At 43.9% G+C, this 14,438-nt stretch overlaps 1 protein-coding gene across 4 annotated transcripts in view; it reads right to left on the minus strand.

The window, feature by feature from the left end:
* Window positions 1-14,438, minus strand: part of homer2 (homer scaffold protein 2) — a 59,440-nt gene that overhangs the window by 18,718 nt on the left and 26,284 nt on the right. For 2 of the 4 annotated variants that reach the window (XM_048615839.1, XM_048615837.1), the window contains exons 2-4: window positions 9,262-9,418; window positions 3,920-4,051; window positions 1,335-1,427 (exon numbers count right to left, since the gene is read on the minus strand). In XM_048615839.1, coding sequence (XP_048471796.1) covers window positions 1,335-1,427; window positions 3,920-4,021 — 195 coding nt within the window. In that variant the 5' untranslated portion in view covers window positions 4,022-4,051; window positions 9,262-9,418. Of the gene's footprint in view, window positions 1-1,334; window positions 1,428-3,919; window positions 4,052-9,261; window positions 9,419-10,774; window positions 10,804-14,438 lie in introns of those variants that run through there. The other 2 variants (XM_048615836.1, XM_048615838.1) reach the window with 2 other exon arrangements.

Consider the following 14,438-nt stretch of genomic DNA (forward strand, 5'->3'; position numbering starts at 1 on the left):
AGATGGAGTTTAATTTAGATAAATGTAAGGTGCTGCACTTTGGAAAGGCAAATCAGGGCAGGGCTTACACACTCAATGGTAAGGTCCTGGGGAGTGTTGCTGAACAAAGAGACCTTGGAGTGCAGGTTCATGGTTCCTTGAAAGTGGAGTCGCAAGTAGATAGGATAGTAAAGAAGGCACTTGTTATGCTTGCCCTTTATAGGTCAGTACATTGAGTATAGGGTTGGGAAGTTATGTTGTGACTGTATAGGACATAGGTTAGGTCACTTTTGCAATACTGCGTTCAATTCTGGTCTCCCTGTTATAGGAAAGATGTTGTGAAACTTGAAAGGATTCAGAAAAGGTTTACAAGGATGTTGCCAGAGTTGGAGGGTTTGAGCTATAGGGAGAGGCTGAGATTATGTTCCCCTGGAATGCTGGGGGCTAAACTTGTAGAAGTTTATAAAATCGTGAGGGGCATAGATAGGGTGAATAGCCATGATCTTTTCTCCAGGGTAGAGGAGTCCAAAACTGGAGGGCATAGGCTTAAGGTGAGAGAGGAAACATTTAAAAGGGACCTCAGGGGCAACATTTTCACGCAGACAATGATGCGTGTATGGAACGAGCTACCAGTGGAGGCTGGTATAATTACAACATTTAAAAGGCACTTGGATGGGTATATGAATGGGAAGGGTTTAGAGGGATATGGGCCAAATGCTGGCAAAATTGGGCTAGATTAATTTGGGATATTTGGTCAACATGGACAAGTTGGACTGAAGGGTCTGTTTCCATGCTGTACAGCTCTATGACTATGACTAAGAGACATGGGCAAACTATCCACCAATTACTGACCTGCTCTCCTGTGACATCTCACTTTGATTTTGTTGAACCAGATTCCCTCCCCTGGTCTGTCTGCTTCTGGGACCTCTCTGTGCTCACCGCTCAATCACTGCTACTACTCTCAACTCCCATACAGCTCCCCCTCCCCCAAGTCTATCTGCTTCTGCGACCTCTCCACTCTCACTGCTTCATCAACCTCACTGTCCATTCCCAAGCCCCACACAATGTCAGCGCCTATATAAGATACACACCAAGTTAGCAATAGTTAATTTCCTGTTAGCCTGAGCAGTGACCACACATCCCTGGAGATGAAATTTTCAGGGAATTTTCATTCTTATTTGGGACGTAAGCATCTTGGCTGGGCCAGCACTAGTTACCCAATCACCCTGGTGAAAGGGGAGCTAGGCTGCTTTCCTGCAGTCCGTATGGTGTAGGGACAGCCATGTGCTGTTAGTGTGAGAATGCCAGGGTTTGGACCCAGTAATGATCTCGCTGTCAGAGCAGAAAATACTTACACGAGAATGATTACTTGATGTTTCTGTTTTCTCCTGAGAACGATCTCGTGCCAGTTTCGCTGCCTCTTTAACTTCCTGAAATTTCTCTGCAAACTGCAATATATTAAATCTTGAGTTGTAGGGTGTTTGGGATTGAGTAATATTTAAACAATGACTACAGTGTGTCACAGACAATTAAACCCAGCAAAAGCTTCAGATTCTATCACGGCGATTGTACGACCAATGAGCCAATCCCAGTCACAATTAAACCTTTTCATCTCATCCATTCTCTTTACACATCCCATTGAACCCATTTAATCTGTAACTTGGGGATTCGCAGTCTTGAAAACATTTACTGACCACTTGAACCTTTCCGTTTTTCTAAAGCAATCTGAATTCTTCACCCCCAGGCCTTCACAAATACTAAAAGCACTTCCATAAGCACAATTTCAATTCTTCCGTGGCCATGGGAGAGGTGCTGGAGGACTGGAGCACAGCCTCTGTGGTATCGTTTTTCAAGAAGGGAGTAAGGGATAAACCAGGAAACCATAGACCAGTGAGTCTACACTCAATGGTGGGGAAATTATCGGAACGAATTCCGAGGGACAGAATTAATCTGCACTTGGAGAGGCAAGGGATTAATCAAGAATAGTCAGCATGGTTTTTTTTTTAAGGGCTGGCCATGTCTGACTGACTTGATTGAATTTTTTGAAGAGAAAACCAGGTATGTAGATGAGGGCAATGCATTTGACGTAATCTACTTGGACTTCAGCAAAGCTTTTAATATGTCCCACATGGGAGACTGATAGCAAAGGTTGAGAGCCCATGGGATCCAAGGGAGTTTGGCTAATTGGACCCAGAAAGGGCTGAGTGGCAGGAACTGGATGGTGATGGTCGAGGGGTGTTTTGTGACTGGAATTCTGTGTCCAGTTGGGTCCTACAGGTATCAGTGTTGGGGCCCTTGCTGTTTGTGGTATATATAAACAATTTAGACTTGAATGTAGGAGGGTTGTTCAGTAATTTTGCAGATGATATGAATATTGTTTGGCTGATAACTAGTGAGGAGGATAGCCTTAGACTACAGGAGGACGTAGACAGGCCCGTCTGATGGGCTGATCAATCCGGATAAATGTGAGGTGATGCATTTGGGCTGATGAAACAAGGCAAGGGAATACATGATGAATGGTAGGTTCCTGGGAAGCACTGAAGATCAGAGTGTAAATGACAGCCAGTCCCTTAATATATTAGGACAGGTTGATAAAGTGGTTAAGGTGACATATAGAATACTTGCCTTTATAGTCGAGGCAAACAGATTATGCAGGAGCTGTACAAAACACTGCTTACGCCATACCTAGAGTAGTGGGTGCAGTTCTGGAATTCACATTACAGGAGGGATGCGAAAGCACTGGAGAGGGTGCAGAGGAGATTTACCTGGACATTGCCTGGGCTGGAGAGTTTCATTTATGAAGAGAAATTGGCCAGACTTGGGACTGATTTCCTCAGAGCAGAGGAGATTGAGAGGGAATATGATTGAGATGTGTAAAATGACAGGGGACAGAGATAGGGTAAACAGCACGCAACTTTTCCCCTTGGTTGAGGGATCAATGACCAAGGGGCAAAGATTTAAGGTAAGGGGCAGAATGTTTAGAGGAGATGTGAGGAGAAACCTTCTCACCTAGAGGGTCGTGGGAATCTGGAACTGACTGCCCATAAGAAACTCTTATCACAATGAACAAGTATTTAGTTGCACACTTGTGATCCCAAGGTAATGGGCCAAGTGCTACGAAATGGAATTAGAATAGTCGGGTGGCTGTTTTTGATCAGTGAAAATGCGCTGGGCCAAAGGACCTTTTTCTGTGCTGTAGATCTCTGTGACTCTATGGCAACCAGACAAATATCCTATCAGTTACAACTTGTACTCTCTCTCTTTCTCTCACATACAGCCCTATTGATAACCTACAGTACTGAGGGATAATCTGGAGGTTAAAAACTGGGCTTACCCTGATCCCTACCCAATTTTGCAGCCTCTTGTGCCTACTCCATACTCTGTGTAAAGGCATCACTGACCAGGACCTGGTGCCAGATTTTGTGGCAATCCCTAGGTGCCTGGGAATAAACTCTCACTCGGAAAGTTCTCATGTTTCCAATGTCCCCAGCTCCAGCCCTCTAATGCTTTTTCTAAGTTATTTTGCTGCTATGTTACAAGCTGCTGTGTGTGAAGGGAATTCTCCAGTGAGATCAGTCAGGAATTTGATCAGAGAGATGAGGCTGGGAATGATGGGATTTCTCTCAAACTACAATATCTCACTGATTACAGAGACATCGAGAAAACTATCTCAGCCAACCTTACCCTCACACACACCCTCACAGCCACTACCCTCACACTTAACCCTCCCTCCACCACCTTCCTTCATACTAACACCAATGTGCCCTCACTCCCACCCTCCACATACCCTTCACCCATTCCATCTATTCTGTACTGAGGCATCTTTACCTTCTGCCCCCTCACTTCCTCCTGCACCCCATCTTTACCCTCCATCCCTCACACCACTCCACCCCATCACCTCCACCGTCTCTCACCTCTCCCTCCCCATTCAGATTCCTACCTTGGTTAATTGCTGCTCAGAGGAGAATCCCAGCCCGAAGACAGTGTTAGCTCGGCTGTCTGCCCACTGCCCAAACTTCTGTGAGGTTTTTGTGAAGGTCATGTTCGGGGTGACAGTGCTGTTTATAATTACCTGGCAGAGAGGTACAGAGAAAATCTTAAGCTTTAAAACTTCAAAACAAAACAAAAGAAAACAATTACAAGTTGTTTCTCTGCTCTCACTCCTTCACATTGCATTTCTTACCTCAGTGCCAGTTTCCAGATTACCAGGTTACTGTCACCATGTTCCAATTTACCAACTCCAGGTTACCAGACAATGCCAGTGTCAGTCTCAACTATTTCCTTCCCTGCCTCTCAGTTAGTTTTCATTCTACCCCCATCAGGATTCAGGCACAAGAATCCAAACAAAGAAAAGAAACATCAATTTATGCAACATCAGGAGAGCGTGTGATTGGTTGGACAATAGTTCAAATGGAAATACAGCAAGACCAGTTAACTGTCAACCTTATTTAGCTGGTTAAACTCAGACCATGCAAGTAGGCACTGTAGGCAGAATGTTGCCATGGAGAAAGCAGTAAGGATCAATCGTCACCATACACTCTCTCTCAATGAAATAGGTTAGACAATTCCTTTTGCCTACAAAGAACAGGGCCCTGTGTGTGAGTATCTGTAGCTCCTCACACACACAAATGCACCATGCTGCAAGTCTGACTGATAATCATATCTTGGTTTCCAGAGCACAGGCAGGATTATTTAGTAAATGCTGTTACATATCAGAATCTCATCTAATGTCTGACATAATGTTTGGTAAGGTTTAGCAGACACTAGTTCATTGAGTACGGTCACCATGCTGCCTGCTGTGGACAGTCAAAGGGACGTGTTATTTGATATGGTCTACCAGGTATTGAGACATATGGTCTAGATACCTGGTATCACAGTAGCACTGAAACTCATTGACTACATTATTCATTTGTGTGGGAGGCAAAACATTGTTTTAGTTCGACTGCAGCATCTAATTTGTGGAAAACGTCAAGTGTATGTTGACTACAAAGTAGTAGTGGAGTCAGCTATCTTCAGTTTTGTTCAAACTTTGAAATATCTTTCTCTTTCAGGGTTCATTGAGGTAAACTGGGCACCATTCAGGACCAGAAACGGTAGCCATAGGCCCTTTCATGAGCTTGTGATGATTTGCTTGGCGTAGTCACCTTATCTCAGTGTCAAGCTTATACAGTGAGCAAACGGGTCTTATTCATGAGGTTATCACAAAGATTGATCTTACATATGTGGGACTGTAAGAATCCCAATGTGTGTATTAACCAGTGAAAGTAGACCTTTGGTTGATAGGCCATTGGCAGAGTTCTCAGTTAGTGGGGCTCCTTTGATTGCTCTATTTCATTGGTAAATTTGAGGTCAGGCTGGAATTTAACAAGTTGTGATGCAGCTCTGAATTAACATATCACAAAGGGTAGATGGGTAGAGCTCGTTCCATCAAAGATGAGCTTCTCATGGTAATCAATGAAGATGTGAGTGAAGAACTTGTCCCGGTGGAGTTCCCACAGCAACGCTGGCTATTTGGGTGGACATAATGTTGTCTAAACTGAACCCAATGGTGCGAGTTGCTAAATTCATGATTTTGGTGAAAACAAGTTCAGATCCTGTGGAAGATCTCGAGTGTCACGACACACTGCCCAAATGTAGACATCAAGATCAGATTATCAGTTGAGTTTGTCTGTGATTAATTTTCATATGTTGTAAGTAACATACATTCATACAAGATCCTGTTCTTGGAAGACAAAAAGAATCTGTCCATACACTGTACCTTTTAAATTGAGGACAGGGTTATGAGGACTGTCAATCCCTACTGTATTTCCCATGGCAACAGCTGGCCAATCAGAGTCTACCTGCATGGTCTGAGATTCTTCAGCTAACAAGGTTGACAGCTCACAGTTTCTGACACATCTCCACGTAAACCACAGTCCAACCAACCAGCAGCCTCTTTTCCTGCTGCATAAATTGATGTTCCCTTTCTAAAACAAAAACAGAAATTGCTGGAAAAGCTCAGCAGGTTTGGTAGCGTCTGTGGAGAGAAATTAGAGTTAACATTTCAGGTTCAGTGACCCTTCCTCAGAACAGCCCTCTGTGGTAAAGAGTTCCACAGATTTACCACACTCTGAGAAGAAATTCCTCCTCATCTCTACGCTATCTAGCAACCCCTTACTCCGAGACGATGCCCTCTGGTCCTAGCCTCCTCCACAAGAGTAAACATCCTTTCAACATCTACCCTGTCAAGTCCACAAGAACCTTGTGTGTTTGAATAAGGTCCCCTCTCATTCTTCTAAACTCCAACAAGTACAGGCCCAACCTACTCAACCTCTCCTCACAAGACAATCTTTCCATACCTGGTATTGGCCTCATGAACCTTCACTGAACTGCTTCCAATACCAGTCGATCTTTTCTTAGATAAGGGGACCAAAACTGTTTCAAGTATTCCAGCTGTGGTTTGGCTACTGCTTTATATTGTTTTAGCAAGACTTCCCTATTTTGATACTCCATTCTCTTTAAAATTAAAGGCCAACATTCCACATACCTTCCCTATTACTCACTGAACTTGCATACTAGTTTTGGTCCCTCTGCAGAAACCTACAGACAGGCTTTCTCCATTTAAATAGTATTCAGCTCCTTTATTTTTCCTGCCAAATTGCATAAGCTACATTTTTTCGCATTATTTTCCATCTGCCAAGTTTTTGTACATTTACTGTCAATATTCCTCTGTTGACTTTGTATCACTCTGACCACTTGCCTTCCCACCTGGTTTTATGTAATTTGCAAACTTGGTGATCACTTTCCTCATCCGAGTTATTAATACATATTGTAAATAATTGTGGTTGCAGCACTGATCCTGGTGTCCACTAGTCACAGGCTGCCATCCTGAAAATGCTGCCCTTATTCCTCTGTCATCTATTATTTAGGCAATCCTCTATCCATGTTAATGTATTATCCTAACACTGTAGGTAGGCTGTTATTTTATTAAGTAGCTTAATGTGTGGTACGTTGTCAAACACCTTCTGAGCAACTGAGGTAAGTGGTTAATGATCTATTTCAATGGTATTCGTTGAGGAGAAATGTTGCCTTGAAAACTGGGTGGGTGGCCACATTGTGGTGGTGGATAATTTGAGAGTGATTAGGAACAGTGTTGAATCGAACCTAGTTCCCTGATCCCCAGTTTGATTCACACAGGCATAGTCATTCCGCCAATTCTTAAATCTGTCAAGAAAATCCCCACACTCTCATTTTTCAAGACTGAAAGAACCAGACATGGAGATAACAGATTAAACTAAAATATTAAAAACCAGCCCATGAATTATTAATCAGTTCAGGAGGGCACAGCAAATGTGACCTTTCACCTGCGATAGACTGTACGTACTCAGTGAGGGCTTTGTGCTGATTGAGAATGGGACCAATCTGCTGGCCAATGTTTGAGGATCCAGACTGTGATCACAGGCCCAGCCTCAGTGTTGCGTGTTTGTGTGGGAGAGGAGAACCAGCATTTGATAAGCCAACAAGAGAATTTAGTGATAATTTCTTATCCTAGTGGCCTGGTAAACACACCCAATAAACTGATTCAACCATTTCCCCTCTCCTTCAACACCTTCCCCACCCCTTCCATAGGGGCAGCCGCTAATCGACAAACTCCCCTGATTCTGGGAGCAAGCTTTACAGTGAGCAGAGCTACCCAGTCCCATCTATTTCTGCACAAATGATGTCCTGTGGTCCTCCTACTTAAATCAAACACAATTCACTGCAATTCTGCAGTGTAAAGCCATTTTTAGCTTAAAGATATTACACTCCTCTGTTTGGATGTTAGCATGTAATGTGAGGTAACCATGGTAACCCAGCAAGAATCAAATTATTTTCAGGCACCCAGTTTTGGCCCAGTTTCTGTTCAGTTTAGATCTAAACTCACTCGCAGCGTGGTGACAGTGCTACAGCAGCTGACTGTCATTCAGCTGTTTCCAAGTCACACTGTCGAGTTTTACACAAACTGCCACCTTTTATTAAACTGGACCAAAGACACTCCAGTTTCACAACTGCTGTAAAAACCTGCACCTTCCAGCACCCCCTAACTTTGATCTCAGCCTCTGGGTTTACCCTTCTACACTCACACCCTCCCCATCACCCTCCTAAGTCCCATCCCAGACCCCAATTCCTAATGTTCCAGGCACTGGGGACAGGAATTCACTGAATAGGTCAGTAGCTGGGAACGGGATCTAGGATACAGAACCAGCAACTAACAGGACAAGGTAAACCTGGGAAATAAGTGTGGTTGTGGAAGGGAAACAGCAACAAATAGAGTTCAAATTGATTCAGCATCATCTTCTCCAAGGCAACTTGGAACAGGAAGAAATTCTGACCTGACAGTGACACTTCCCCCAACCCTGTGAACAAACAGAACATTGGAAGGGCTGTAGGTTTGATGGGATTGGAGCTTATGGATTTGGAGTTTCAGAGGTCATGGCTTCAGCTCAGGTCATATGGGTTGGGGAAACTTGGAAGATGGCTTCAGATCCTACTATGGTTGTTTAAAGTCAATTAATAAATTTAGAATTATCCACCATCTACAAGGCACTAAGCCAGGAGTGTGATGAAATACCAACCACTTGTCTGGATGAGTGTAGCTCCAACAACACTCAAGATGCTCAATGCCATCCAGGACAAAGCAATCCCCATTCATTGGCACCACATCCACAAACAGCCACTCCCTTCACTGCTGATGCTCAGTAGCAGCAGTGTGTACCACCTACAAGATGCACTGCAGAAATTCACCAAGGTTTCTTAGGCAGCACATTCCAAACCCATGACTACTTCCACCTGGAAGGACAAGGGCAGCAGAAACATGGGAACACCACTCCCTGCATGCACCACTCTGAATCATTCACCATCCTGATTTGGAAATGTATCCATATTCCTTCACTAGGTCCTTCTGAACAGCACTGTTGGTGTGGCTACAGCAAATAGACTGCAGCAGTTCAAGAAGGTACTGCCTTTTCAAGGACAACAAAGATGGGCTGAAAGCGATGGCCAAGGTACTGAGGCCCACATTCTGTGAAAAAGAATATTGAAAAGGAATTCACTTCATTCAGAACATTAGTGGGGCTACTCTCGCCTGGTGTCATTGACACTGGGATAGTAGGTTCTAAGCTCACAGGCTTCAAACTGCTTCTGTTAGAGGTACACATGGCCAGCTGCTCCCCTCCAATAGCCCCTCAGCAATAGCAACAACAACATCACCTCCTCTCCAAGACAGTGCCAATCCCTCACCATTCAGCAATGCCAGCTGCTCACCTTAGCTCCATCCACACTAATGATACGGTAACTGTTCCTTGTCCCATCGTAGAAATAGGACACAGCGAGAGCCTGTTTTCCTGCCGGGACCCAGTTCTTCTTGGTGGCTGGGTCAATCTGGAAGACATGTGCTCTGCTGGTGAAGATTGGTTGTTCTCTGTAATGAAGGAGATGGAGAGAAGTAGCCATTGAGTTGGTGTTAGTTGAGATGCTGCAGAATGGAGCTGATTACAGAGCACACTTTACAGATTCAGCCTTTTCCCTGGAGATTCTGGTTAGTTTGCTCCAAGGTTCAGACTCAAAATCTTTTCCGACTCAGCATTTAGCTGCAACCTTACTCTATTACTGTATGTACCATATGACTGAGACATGACCTCAGAGCAGGTTCTGGTCCCATAAGTGCTCTTATTACCCATCGCTCCACAGCAACTCGACACCATTAACCCAGCAATGGCCTCTGAAAATGACCTGCAGTTGGACAGTCAAACAAGACCCCCACTGGACACCATGTGACTCATCACTCTCACACAAATACATCATTAGTTGCTTCCAGCTGCTGTTTATCTGAAGCTGTTCAGATAAGTAAATAATTCAGATAATGAGTCAGATTATTTTCAATTCTGCACGGCATTAAATATTAACACAGGAGGAAACAGAGAGAGAGAAAAAGAGAGTAAGAGTGGCTGGTGGTCATCACAGGGAGATGCAGTGTTTCCAATAAGGAGCTGTGCCCTGGGTAACCAACTTGTACTCAGAGGATCTCAGGGAGCCTGTCCCCCCTGTAATTAAAGGCTAAAGGTGTCTGACAGGGGGCAATGGGCCGAAGGGAAGGAGAAGAGGGATAATGAGGTACAGTATTTGATTATTATTCAACCATTCCCCCACCAGACTGGAACTTAGCGTTTCACACCCAGGGTTAGGCCAAACTGTGGCCATATTGAAGACTGGATTGGACTGGATAATGAGGAGCTGGAATTGAAGGGCTATTGATACAGGGGGTTGTGGGGAGTGTTGGAGGTGACTGGGATGGAGAGATGGTGCTGCTGTGGTAATGTCACTGGACGAATAATCCAGAGGCTCTAGCAAATGTCCTGGGGCTATTACCAGAAGTTGAAACCAACAACCTTCCCCATCCCCCACAGAAGCTGCAAATTTAAATTTAATTCATAAATCTTGAATGAAAACCTGAAATGGCCAGTTCCAGGGCAATTAGAGATGGGCGAAAAAAGCTGGGCTTTTCATAGACACCCATACCCCAGGACGGCATATTGAAAAATAAACCTGACATGACTGCAGGGGCGAGGTAGCCTGGGTGCCCACCATAGTTATCAAACATGGTGTATCTAATCTAAAAATGAGAGCAGAGAGCAAAATATGGCAACTAGCTGACGCAGCAACATTCAGGAGCAATGGACAGCTGTAAATTAGCTGCACTGAGCAAAGTTCTGAATTACAACTCAACACCAACCCCCAACCCAGCAGCAAAAATCAGCAAGAAGATGCAGTGACTCACGAGAGCAGGAACATTATCTCCAAGTTCTTGCTATCAGGGGAGAGGAGCCAGGTTTCCCTCACAAATACACCAACAGGAATCCTAATATTAATAGTTCAATTGAGAATGAGAAAACATAAGAACACAGGAACAGAAAGTGCTGGAGAAACTCAGCAGCTCTGGCAGCATCTGTGGAGAGAAAGCAGAGTTAACGTTTTGGGTCCGGTGACCCTTCTTCAGAATTGCATCTGTAGTTCCTTGTTTTATTGTGTATGAACAAAGGATTTAGGAGCAGGAGTGGGCCATTTGGCCCTTCAAGCCTGTTCCAGCATTTGATAAGATCATGGTTGATTTGGTTGCGGTGCTCCATTTTCTTGCTTGAATATCTTCATTTATCCAACCTCCACTACTTTCCAAGGAGGAGAATTCTACTAACAAGCCTCTGAGAGAAAACAAAAATGCTCATCAGCATCTTAAAAAGACCTCTTATTCTTCAACCATGTTCTTAGATCTATCTCGCCCACAACAGGAAATATCTCTTTATCCTCAGTATCAAGTTCCTCAGGCTATTATGTTTCATTACCATCACTTTCATTCTTCGCAACTTCAGTGGGTACAGACCCAACCTGTTCAATCTTTCCTCATTGGATAATCTCTTCATCCTAGGAATCAGACAAATGAATCAGCTCTGAACTGCTCTAACACCGATCCCGATGTGGACTTATCAATGTCCTGTATCACTGCGTAAAACTTACCTACTTTTATATTTCTTTCCTCTTGCAATAAATTATAACATTCTATTTGCCTTCCTAATAACTTGCTGTTGCTTTATACTGACTTTTTGTGATTTGAGCACCAGGACACCGAGATCCCTCTGTACTGCAGCATTCTGCAGTCTCTCTCCATTTAAATAACATACTGCTTTTCTATTCTTTCTGTCCAAGTGAACAAGTTCACATTTTCCCACATTATACTTCATCTGCCAAATTTTTGTCCACTCACATAACTTGTCTATATCTTTTGCAGACACTCTAGCTCCTCTTACTTTCCAACTTATCTTGGTGTCAGTGACAGATTTAGCAATCATCCATTCAGTCCCTGCATCCAAGTCATTGGTATAGATCGCAAATAGTTGAGGCCCCTGCACTAATCCTTGTGGCAGTCTAGTTTGACAATCCAAAAACAACTCATTTTTATTCACTCGTGACCCATAGGTTAAGGAGTGAATTCCAGGATTTTGACCCAGCAACACTTACAAGTTTATCCTGACTTCCTGCTTCCTGTTAGCTAACCAATCATCAATTCATATTCATACGTTACCCCCTAAACCATGTACTGTTGGCTTGTGTAGCAATCTTTGATGGTGCTCCTTATGGTTAGCACTGCTGCCTCACAGCGCCAGCGACCCAGATTTGATTCCAGCCTCGGGCAACTGTCTGTGTGGAGTTTGCACACTCTCCCCGTGTCTGCGTGGGTTTCCTCCGGGTGCTCTGGTTTCCTCCCACAGTCCAAAGATGTACAGGTTAGGTGGATTGGCCATGTTAAATTGCCCGTAGTGCTCAGGGAGGTGTAGATTAGGTGGGTTATAGGGGGATGGGTCTGGGTGGGATGCTCTGAGGTTTGGTGTGGACTTGTTGGGCCGAAGGGCCTGTTTCCACACTGTAGGGATTCTATGATTCTTGATTCTATAAATGCCTTTTGGAAAGAAGTCCAGGAACTTGCACCGAAGACAGGGAACAGGACAGCAAACAGACAGCTGGGGAACAGCGAGTTAAGGGATGGTTTCAGGTGAGCAAGGGAACAGGGGTAACAGCACACAGTCCTTGGTCAGCACATGAAATGCTGGAACCCACATTCAGCTATGTACCCAGTGCTGTCCATTTTGTCTGATGGCTATGCACCTATTGGTGAGGGTAGAATTCACACCTCTCTGATATCACTTCAAGCATTTAGCAACTCTTAATTGAGTGCTGCAGTCTGCACAAGAGGGAAATTTCACAAGTGAACTGCTCCAGTGACCCCATGTTATGCACTGGAAATCGATTTCTGATCTTTTGACACTGGGGATCTGGAATTTCTCAGTTGTCAGTGAGATGGAGGTCAATGCAGGTTTTAGCTCCCAGGAGATAGACCTTAGGATTAGAATAAAAAGTTTGGCACAACATCATGGGCCGAAGGGCCTGTACTGTGCTGTACTGTTCTATGTTCTATGAGACGGTGCTGAGATGGAAGGAGTTCGCTGATTCCACCAGAGCAGTTAAGGTAAGAATGCTGTTCTCTCACTTGATGCTCACAAAACTGTCCTCTCAACTTGCTTCACCTTCCACAATCTCTGCACTGCAGTTCACTCCACATCCCTCACCTCAACTCATAGATGTACCACTATAGCAGCCCTCGCTGCCTTACTCTCACGTAGAATAGAAATCTCACAAATTCCATGGTGACCATCTGACCTTGACTGACATATTCTCTAAAGAACTCATTAACCTGGTGTCGTGTGAAGCTGAAACCTAAAGTAAGTCATGAATTTGGTATCTATTTTCTGTCCAATGGGGGCTTGGTTTGATGTCTGTCCCAAACTCACAGATCAAGAAGCTGTTTCCTCACTCCATTATTCTAATTAATGCCCTCAACACTTCTGGGTGAAAGGAGAGATTATTTATCTCATGGCAAAACCCAGTTCAGTACAAAGTCTAATTTTTAAGCAATAATGAATCTGTTTGAATCAAAGTCCTATTAGAAACCTGTGTATAACTGGACTGTGGAGGAGTGTAATTGCCCCTTTTCATTGAATTATTGGACAGGTAGCTGTTCCAGTCACTGCCCTATGAACTGCTCCAAGTGTTGGTTAGATGCTGCTGACTCCTGCAGGAGGGAATAGACCATCCTCCAGGTTTATACCTGAAGGATGGTCAGACCTCTTGGAGGGTGACAATGGATGTGAACTCTTGATAGGAAGATAAAAAGCAACAAGCAGCTGAACAGTGTAGCATCAAGATGAGTGGAAACCAGATAGTGACAGAAACAGTGAGAATGTTTGCAAACAAAGGTTCTTCTGGTGGATTCAAAAAGAAGATATAAAAACTAGTATAAGGGCACTTTACCTGAATGCTCGTAGCATTCGAAAGAAGGCAACTGAGTTGATGGTACAAATCATCGCGAATGGGAATAATTTTAGTGGCCATTTCAGAGACATGGTTGCAGGGTGGTCATGATTGGGAGTTAAATATCCAGGGGTATCAGACTATACAAAAGGGCAGACAGAAAGGAATGGCAGGTGGTTTAAGCTTTGAGATTTAGGAATGACATCAGGGTAGTAGTGAGAGATGATATAGGTTCTATGGAGAAAAAGGCTGAATCAAAGGCTGGTGGAAATTAGAAACAGTAAGGGGAAAAAGTCAATGGGAGGCACAGTCTATGGGTCACTCAATAACAACATCAAGGTGGGGTGGACCATAAACAAAGAAATAACTGATGCATGTAAAAATAGTACGGCAATTATCATGGGGGATTTTAACCTACATATTGATTGGTCAAACCAAGTCAGTCAAGACAACATTGAGGACTTCATAGAATATATCTGCAAGAATTTCCTCAAACAGTATGTAATGGAACCTACAAGGGAGCAAGCTATACTAGATCTGGAAAAGCTCAGCAGGTCTGGCAGCATCTGTGAAGGAGAAAA

The sequence above is a fragment of the Rhincodon typus genome, chromosome 33 (genome assembly GCF_021869965.1).
Source record: "Rhincodon typus isolate 14 chromosome 33, sRhiTyp1.1, whole genome shotgun sequence".
In the NCBI taxonomy this organism is placed as follows: Eukaryota; Metazoa; Chordata; class Chondrichthyes; order Orectolobiformes; family Rhincodontidae; genus Rhincodon; species Rhincodon typus.